Source organism: Scatophagus argus, chromosome 16 (genome assembly GCF_020382885.2).
Source record: "Scatophagus argus isolate fScaArg1 chromosome 16, fScaArg1.pri, whole genome shotgun sequence".
In the NCBI taxonomy this organism is placed as follows: Eukaryota; Metazoa; Chordata; class Actinopteri; family Scatophagidae; genus Scatophagus; species Scatophagus argus.
In genome coordinates, this window is record NC_058508.1 from 6,312,516 (window position 1) to 6,322,304 (window position 9,789).

The 9,789-nt window shown below is 43.2% G+C and overlaps 2 protein-coding genes across 2 annotated transcripts in view; both read right to left on the minus strand.

The window, feature by feature from the left end:
* Positions 1-4,297, minus strand: part of LOC124073716 (E3 ubiquitin-protein ligase SMURF2) — a 46,007-nt gene extending 41,710 nt beyond the window's left edge. The window contains exons 1-2 of the mRNA XM_046416131.1: positions 4,004-4,297; positions 3,725-3,798 (exon numbers count right to left, since the gene is read on the minus strand). Coding sequence (XP_046272087.1) covers positions 3,725-3,776 — 52 coding nt within the window. The 5' untranslated portion in view covers positions 3,777-3,798; positions 4,004-4,297. The remainder of the gene's footprint in view (positions 1-3,724; positions 3,799-4,003) is intronic.
* Positions 4,298-6,264: 1,967 nt separating this feature from the next.
* Positions 6,265-9,638, minus strand: kpna2 (karyopherin alpha 2 (RAG cohort 1, importin alpha 1)). Its single transcript, XM_046416134.1, has 11 exons — positions 9,498-9,638; positions 9,141-9,252; positions 8,898-9,038; positions 8,583-8,671; positions 8,214-8,482; positions 8,022-8,116; positions 7,586-7,849; positions 7,163-7,396; positions 6,862-7,044; positions 6,608-6,757; positions 6,265-6,517 (listed from the first exon to the last, which is right to left on the minus strand). The coding sequence occupies exons 1-11, from the start codon at positions 9,524-9,526 to the stop codon at positions 6,428-6,430; spliced, it is 1,656 nt and encodes a 551-aa protein (XP_046272090.1). The 5' UTR covers positions 9,527-9,638; the 3' UTR covers positions 6,265-6,427.
* Positions 9,639-9,789: the final 151 nt, after the last annotated feature.

A 9,789-nucleotide genomic window follows, 5' to 3' on the forward strand; every position in this document is an offset into this window, starting at 1 on the left:
GTTTGCTCAAAATGCATGTCCATGATTCAATAGTTCACCACATGCAGCTAATCACTGTCTATTTACAATGTATCCTGTCTGAACACCCAGATGAAACCAAATCACTTCCATACAGCCACTCTGTAAAAATGGCTCTGTCTGAGACCACATGAATGTACCAACTGCCAGCTCAGACCACATTAAAACTGTTTTGATCATCAAGTCCTGTGCCTCCACAGCCCCATCTGTGCCCAGCTGTGGGGGTTTCTTCTTCAATTATCCAACATCCAAAGACCCCCGTCTGTACACGACAGCCAGATCACGCTGCACTGAAAAAGCGGGCAGTCACACTAAAAAAGAAAGGACCTAAGCCTTTCACTCAAAGCCACACAGAGGGCCAGTGTGAAACCCCAGGGCTTTTGTTCCATCTTCAAAATCAGTCTGTTTAATTCTCAAACAGCATCTGTGTCTATTCAGCTGTCAGTCATCTTACAACGGACAGGAGCAGGGAAAATTTGCAACTATTTAGTCAAAAATAATAGCTCTGGACCTTCTACTTGGAGAATCTGCTGCAGCACCATCAAGTCCTTTGAATTTGCAACAGTAGCAAATTAAATGAAAAGGACGAGACACAGTGCCTACAGAATGTGCATCGGACAGAAAGAGGATCAGCAAGGACGGAGGAAGCTCATTTAGCAAGGGTGGGAGTGAAATATGCTTTGGACTCGGTCTGAGGGGGAAGAAGCCTGCAGTCGGAAAGAACAGGAGTGACTCAGAGAGGAAGAGGTGGGAATGCGAATGGAGAATTCTAGGGAATCCCACTGAGATAGCTCTCTTAGCTAGTCTGCAACCTGCCAAAGAATTCAGATGAGCAAACCATATGCTTAACGAGTCACATGTAAACTCCTAGCTAAGAAAAAAAAATGGCAATATACGTCAAAAAGCTGAATGAGACCAGAAAATCAAACAAATGTCAGTTCATTTATTATTCGGCTGCAGGTTTTTCTGGGCAGAGGATTTATTCAAAAGGCAAAGACAGGACATCGTTCACTCTTACTCATTCTTAGGAGTCTGATTTTGCTTCTATGTGACAGACGGCTCGTGATTCACATTTCATGACGGACTGGAGGGATGTGTTCTCTTTTCTGCAAAGTCTCAATCATCCTGGAGGGAACTCTGTGACTTGGCATTAAGCAGCATACCATCAAATGTATGGTTGCATGGAAAGTGGTGCAAATTATACCATGAGCTATGTCTGCATGACAGAATTTAAGAATGATGAGACAATGCAATGAGCCGTGCCTTAATGATGTAATTTATGACTTGGTGGATCATGCGTGTTATGCCATTAGCTGTGTTTGTGTGTCACGTAATTTAGGAGTGATCAGCTGTAAAGCATAATGGAAACCTGTCCCATGTAGTCAAGGGGCAATTCTCACCACAAGTGTTAGTTTTAGCAGCTTGCTTGCCATATTTTTCCAGTTTAATAGCTGGCAAACATCTGCAACATCTGGTTCAAATGGACAGGGGGGTTGTCAGTGAGGAGAGACGCCTACAGCACAAACAGCTACAGGCCGGTTTAAATGTAGCAACTCATCATTCACGACCTGCCTGGAAACAAATTCATCTGCAGCTATGTGTCTAAAAGTCAACTTGACTACAGATGACAACATGCAGCTACAATGTCGCAATGATGCTCGCTGGGCCCATTACTCCCTATGCAGCAATCTAATCAGCCCAGTATACACAGCTGTGCTTTGCTAAACAAAGAAACGCATAATAAGTGTTGCCTCTCTGCTTGGCCTTTAACGCCAGACGCCTGCCTTCCTATAGAGGTTCCTCTCCTGCTCTGCTCTCCTTGCCAGAGAGCAGCAGAAAGGTAACACAGAGAGCTCAGCTATGGGACCGGGCTGATCATGTGGATGACATGGCACAACATTACGTAATTTGGAAAGAAATTTGCCTCGACGAGTGATTGCTAGAGGCACTGAAAAACAATCCACTGAACGATATGCAGAGAGAGAGAGAATCGATGTGCAGTTGTCAGACGAGCAAAAACATATTTTACGGAGTGATGCTATTGTTCTTTAAGAGGGACAGTTTTTAGTCTGGTGAGTGGCACAGTGTCACTCAGCATCAAGAGAAGAGGAGCTCTGTAAGGTTCTTCTCTCTCTCTTTCCTTTATTCCACAGAGGACTCACATTCTTAACATTCCACCAAGAGACCACTATAGTCCATCTCAATCTGCAGTGACAAACTAAAGGACTCTGGATTTCATCATGAAAGTTGTGTATAAAAAAAATAATAATAAAAAACTCTCTCTAAGGGTCATCACTGAATGATAGAGCAATACCCGAATAAGGACAGCAGATCTGACGCTGTGCTACTGTGAGGAAAAGGTCAATGTCTTGTTCACCTACAGTACCTTGATGCCTTGTTCATGACAAACCCACTTTAAACTGACACTCAAAATCTGTTTGGGGCAAATATTTATACAAGATATTTACTGCATTCTTTCAAATCCAGATAATTTAACAAGACTTTAGCTCTAATAGAAGCCAAGGAATCCAAAAGTGCTTGATTTAAAACTTATTCTGTGCACTGAAAAAAAGCATTGCTCAGATCTCATGTCCTTGAACAGCCTGGACCCCCAGCTCATTACAGTCGTCTCTCTGAGAACCCACCCCGTTGTCTCCACTTTATTCCTATCAGACACAGCACCAGATTAAATATTTAATTTGGCCCCTTCATGATAGAAAAGGCCGCCGTGGAATTTGATTCAGGTCAGATGTTGGACTTGCATCAAAACGGGCCGACGTAGCTGTCGGCCACTTCTCCCAGTCAAAACAGTGTGCTCTCATGTAAACCTTTCTGTTGTTTGTGTTGAAAAGGCACAAACCAAACAGCTGAGGGAGAGACGGAGAGAGACGGCCAAAAAACAAATTACTCTGTCTAAAAAAGACTCAGCTTCAAGTGTTGTTTAAAGTATGAACTTGGTTCAGGTTGAAGTTATAAGGGAAGCAGTTACAGTACATGAATACAACTTAACTGACATCTGCTGAAGCAACAATTGCATCGAAAGGAGGCGGCTGTCTGTCGCTAGGCAGTTATGGGACACTGTTGAGCGGCAGTTGCAGACTCTTGTGACCCGTGGAGCTGCCCGTCATTTCACCCGAGTCTTATTCTGGTGTAGAGGGGTTAGATTATAGCTAGCTGGCAGGCTGTCTGGCTAGGCTAACGTCAGCTAGCCAACTTTACGTGAGCCTGTCTGTCAGTATAACTATGTGATAGGTAGCTGTTAGCACTTGTACACTGCAAATGTTTCGAAATGATAAACGGAAACGTGAGATATCGTCCCAAGTGTTGTTTGCCTCAAGCGACAAGTTACTCAATGGCAACACACTTCATAGCTACGATACTGCGGGAGCTGTGTTACGGCTGGTGGTGCTTACTGGCGGCGATCACAAGGTTGAGTCTATTTCCAAGAACAATAATAAACATATTTAGCGTTACCCATATGTTAACTCGGCCAGTCTTTAAATATTAAACAACACTGTGAAAACAACCACAACTTAAAATACACTGTGGCTGTTAACAAAATTGTGAAAATAACGGCCGAAAGAGCCGGCGGTAAGCCAACTCCGTGGCCCATGGGAACTGTCCCCATCCAGCAAATACACCGAGCCTTCCTAGCTAGTGTGGTGGGGAATAGGCTACTTGGAGATTTAAAAGCGTTGGTAGCTACCTGTTAATCGCAGCTTCACAGGGCCATTCCGCCGAACGCCTTGGTTAGACATCTCCTCTCGGTTCCAGCCTTCACTGCACGCAGTAAAAATGTGTCGTTAACTGTAAGAAATAACAAGGTTTATCGAGCCCTCCGCCAGTTTTAGACAATAATGGAGTCAAGGCATTGTGGCCCGGATGTGAACTGAACTGCCATAGCGGTCGCTCACAAATGCGAAAAATTAAAAAAAAGAAAAAAGAAAATCGCGACTGTAGCACTGCTGCAAAGTGCATTTACTACCAATGTCTTCTCCCTGGTCAAACGAGTAAACGAGCTGCTGCTGGGTCGCGGCGCAGTAAAACGCTCTTTATCTTCACATCTTCGGAAGGAGCCTCTGCGTCGGACTGAGTCCTGCACTCCGCTCGTCGAGAGTTGAACTGTTGAGCCCTCCGGTGTTGATCCCACTTCAGGAGGCTGCTGGTAGGAGCTGACCAGTGACGACAACACGCATCGGGGGAGTGAAACATCTCTGTAACATGTGGCACCTCGCTGTAACTCACACACAAGCCCCAGTGTGTCCTCGAGATGGTGATGAGCTGTCGCGCTTTTTTACTTTGATGACATAAGTAAATACAGCTATTTTGTGGCAATTTACCAGATTTTACAGGGGCGTAGCCACAAACTCTACCTCCCTGCGCACGTTAGTTTTGATGTGAATAGATTGGGTTAATCTTCAGAATAGGCCTTTATTTCGTTTCGTTGCTATAGCAAAAAACGCACACATGTTTTTAATGGCATTAGACGGCTCTGTTTGGTTCAAGTGTTTCAGGAAATCATGATAGTGTGACAGCATGCACAACACCAGGACCCTGAAAACTGAAGCGCAGTTTGTAATATGAAAATTTAACAACACTGCGAAGTTAATGTAGCAATAATTGTGTCTTGACATAAGGAGGCAAGGAGTAGGATTACACTTTCCATGGATGTGCCAGGAATATGCAATTGAAATTATGTGATGTGCAAATGTAGTGCAGGGCTGGATCATGTTGCATTACAGTAGAGTTGAGCCAAGTTACAGGAATGGCTTAAAAAATATGCTTATTTGGTGTCTTGCTAAGAGTTGCATGACACTATCAATACCAATCTTATGGCTATATTTTACATATTCAATTCAGTTCAATTTTATTTATATAGCACCTTATACAATCAAAATTGTCTCTAGATGCTTTACAGAAACCCAGAGCCCGAACCCCCGAGCAAGCAGACAGTGGCAAGGGAAAACTCCCTTTTAACAGGAAGAAACCTTGAGCAGGACCCGGCTCACAATGGCTCAGGCCAAAAGTAACAAATTTGCCTACCTGCAAGTTAGTCAAGTGAGTTATTTTCCTGGTATCAGACTATTCCTTTAAACTTATACTCAAGACAATCCTGTGGTGCTGTCATTGCCATGAGCCACAGATGTAGCATCTTATCCACTGGGGGAATGAGTTGAGAAAGGCACAGAAAGAATCAATAGTAAAACATCACCCACAGGTTCACATTTTGCTCAGTGCATGCCAGATTTAATTTTGAAGGAGCGGTTTTGAACCAGAGTAGAGCAATAACTCTGGCCTGTGTCAGCACCCAGACTTGGATAAGTGCACTGAGGACACTCCTGGAGCATCATTCTCTACAAATCTGGTATGTGTGCAGCAAACCATTTTGCTGTTTAGGCTGGGATGTCCACACTCAGTTTTTCCTGCATGTTATATTTTGAGAAACTACACAAAGTATGGCTGCTTCAATTTGTCAGCTTTAGCTCTTCAAATGATAACTAGACATAAATTCATTTAAGCAGAAATCAAGAGTTCCTTTATTTTATATATAGTTTTCTACCATTTCAAACATTACTAAAGATCTCAGATGAATCATGTAATATGACAGAAGTTATTGCTTGTCGCCATGCTGGCAGTTACTGAAGTCATAAAAAATTTGACTCAACAGCTCACTGTAGTTGGATAATCACACAACATACAAAGATTTAAAGACTCTTCTTGTGAAGAACAACAAGAAAAAAATCCTTTCAAGGCAGAAGTTGATATTTATACACTACTGCTATTGCTGTAACTAAAATTTAATTACTTTAAATGCACCATCATCATCTGCAGTACTACTGAGTGAGTGTATACAGACGCAAGGGTAGGTGATCTTGTGAAAAAGTCTGGATCTGGACTTGTACAGAAATAATCCATCTCAATCATATCTTAAGTCTACCTAATATTGTATGTCTGTAAGTGCAGAGATCCTGCCCTCTGCCTGCACTTTTAGTATTTTACCGTGTTCAGGATGCTAACTCTTCTGAAGATAGCTGGTTGTTGAGTCTCATTCCCCGGGTTGTCAATACAGTCAGCATTAAGTATACCAGTCTCTGCAATTCACCTCAAAAATAGACTGTAGGTGCCTTCTAGATCAAGCGAGATCTTCAGTCAGATCACTCACCTCTAACATGGATGGATTTAAAACAAAGTAAATAGAATGAAAATTGTGGGAGGGAAAAAAAACCAAAACAAAAACGCAATACACATGATCCAACAACTTTATTTACAATCATGTTTTATCACTTATGTTAAAATAGTATGTACAGTACATACAAAGAAGAGCAAAACTCCAGGATTACATGAACAAAGGACAAACAGTAGCAACGAGAGTACAGTACAGTTGAGAACAAAAGTTTTAGAAAGTTGTCTAGAAATTGAAAGTGCTCTGGTTTTCACCGACTTGGAACGCATAGCCGTCCGTGGTTGCTTCTGGTGCCACACACTGCACCACTTCCTCCTTTAAAAGACAAAAAGAACATAACAGTAAGACCACTCACACACAAACAGAGTTAATTTAAAGTTAGTTCAAACATCTTACGACACTTACCTCGTCGGAGAAGTATTTCTCTATCAGGTTGAGGGCCGCTTTGTAGATCATCTCATTCTCGTGACCCTGCAGAGCCTCGATCTTGTCCAGTCCACCACATTCCTCAATCATTAGGCTCAGCTTGTCTGACTCTCCAATTTTATCACCAGCCTGATAGGAAAAGACATCAGTTTACCATACCGCCTTGTCGCCTCCAGCTGGTAACTGGACAAAGCTGATAATGCACATTATTTTTTCCACAATGTTCCACTCACCATGAAGATGTTGGTAATGGCATCCAAGATGACAAGAACAGTTTTACTGTCCTTAGAGGACAGTAGATTCAGAAGAGGCTCAAGCACATTGGCTTGAACAAGGTAAACCACCTGCTGAATAGTGCCCCCACTGGTGAAGTTTGTAACGGCCCACACAGCCTCTTTCTGAGTTTTGTAGTCACCCTGCAGAGAAGGTAGGAGAATGATGAGCCACAACAGACATGATAAGAAAAATCAGCCTAAAGAAGGCATCTACACAGCTGTGTTCTGGTAAAGCTGAAAAGTTCTCACACAAACATACCCGCATAAGCATATCAACCATGTAAGGAACGAGGCCTGCATTGATGACTTCCTGGATTTGGGAGTCCTTCCCTGCCGTGACATTGGACAGAGTCCAGGCTGCTTCCTTTTGAATGTTGGCTTTTTTGTGCCGCAGCAACTGGGGGAACATATTCAGGGCACCGGCATCCAGGACCGCCTGAGTCTGCTCATCTGTACCGGTCACAATGTTGCCAATGGCACGCAGTGCAGGGGTCTGAAGAAAAGGTGAGAGGGAGTCATTCTATAACCTGTCAGAACCTAATGAGTTGCCTTACTGTGATGGCACAGTCTACAGTCCAGACCACATAAGTTATGCACAGAGGCTACAAGAACTGACTGTCACCTTCTTCATGTATACACTGGACTAATAGGAAAACACAAGTGAGTGAGACTTTATACGTACCACGACAGGCAACTCGTCAAAGCCCAGCAGCTTCACCAGGCGGGGAATTAAACCAGCTTGGACCACCACCTCAATGCGCTCATTAGCGCCGTCTGTCAGGTATGAAACAGCCCAACATGCGTCAGCCAACACCTCCAGGTCATCACAGTGTAGAAGACGAATGAGGGTGGGTAAGATCTGTTGGACTGCAGTCATAGGAGGGGAGGGGTTCTTGTTGCGGCAGAGATTTGACAGCGTCCATGTAACATTTCTCAGGTAGCTGGTCTGCAAAGAAATCAAGTGTAAGAGACAGGCAGGCATTAGTTTGATATACAGCAGCATTGTATTGACTTAGAGCACCTCCTAGTGGACAATCAGAATCACTGAATTTGAATATGTCAAGAAAATTGTTTTCTGCTTGACAAAAGTGGTTTTAGAAAACCTTGTAAAAACATACATTAAATACAGATAGGTCAGGGACTGCCAGCAGACTGAGCAGTGGGGCCACGGCTCCATGCTTGATGACCTTGTCTCTAAGAGCTGATCCATCACCTAAACAGAAAAAAAGAAATAATATAAAAGTCAAAAAACTTGATATATGCTTCTTATCAAATTGTCCATACCTTGACAATAATATTTTGTCAGTTACCAGCAATGTTTCCTAGGGCCCAGACTGCTTGCTCACTGATGTGCTGATGGGGAGATGTGACCAGGGCAATGAAAGCAGGAATGGCCCCACCCTCAACAACAGCAGCCGTCTGATCGGTGGTCCCGGAGGCAATGTTGGTCAGAGCCCATGAAGCCTCAAACTGGATTGGAGGACAGTTAGTCATCCCCAGGAAGGCCACAAACTTGGGGATCAGACCAGTGCTGATCATCTGGTCAATGGGAGGATGCTTGTCACGAGACAGCAGTTTCCTGCATACAAGGTGGGACAATAAAAGTGAGTCATCATGGTAGCAATTGCCCATTTTGATTGTACAGCCAAGCTTAAATGTACATTGTTCTTTGTTATTACCGTGCAGCCTGTGTAGCCTGGAGCTGGGTCTCAGCATTACCACTGTTCACCCCTCCGAGAATCTCTTCAACTGTCCACTGCCGGGCAGCCTACCAGTGGTCACACAGGAGGTGGAGAATAACATGAATTCAATAACAACGACAACCTCAAAGATCACCATAGAGCAAGTCTTTCCACATCACAACCTTTTCAGCCACATACAGTATGTGCCCATTGTATTGGGTTACAGTGGTGTGGTCTTGTTTTCTTGTCTTTATGACATTCAACACTGAAGTAAAGTTCTTCTAAATTTAAATAATAGATTTAAAGGCTTACCTGACAGTTTTGAGTTCTCTCTTGAAGAGGAGAAGTCGCCTCCTCAGGAAGTGCAGACACATTTCTTCTTTTGAATATCTGATCATCTTTCTTCGCTTTGCGGAGCTCGACGTTCACCTCCACTCTTCTGCGTCGAAGTTCCTGCATTCATTTAAAACGAAAACAAGTCGCACATTTAAAACTAGAAGTGGTGGATAACAATACAGATGTGATTCTGAACGCAACTTGTTCGAGTAAACTCACATTGGCGTCTTTGCCTTTGTTCTTGAACTTGTTCAAACGTGCGACGTTCTCGGACATTTTCAAGTGATAGGAAAAGTCAGCAGCAGGGAAATAAAGCTTTGTGGTGTTACTCCTGCACACAGAATTAAAACATGTAGTCGGTATAACGTATTTAAACTACCTCGTGATAGCACGAAGAATGACACATGTCAAGCTATGCAGACCGCCGTTTTTACATTAAAATAGGCCTGCTGCCTGCTAACCCAACTTGTTAACATTGTAAACACCAAACAGAAAACATGAAAACTACGTTTTTTCACAATAAAATCTCCAGAATTACTTGAGATAAAAATATATAAGCAGATATTACACGCTTACCCTGTCGTTGCGCAAAGGTTGTGATACATAGAGAAAGCGGCACAGACCTTTAAATTCCTGCAACAAAGCTTCCTGATTGGGCTATTCGAGCAAAAGCATTCCGCCGCCTCTGTTCATTGGTCTGTTTAAAAAATTCACAGCTCACACAGGATATGTCGTCACTAAAATGAAAGCTCGCGAGTCTCAGCGCGTGGCTCTCGCTGTAGTGAATCTGATTTTGGGTCAGTTTCTACGGTCTTTCTGTTTTTTCAGTGGACGTTTGGGAGGGAAAACTGTTCCCAGATTGGTTAAT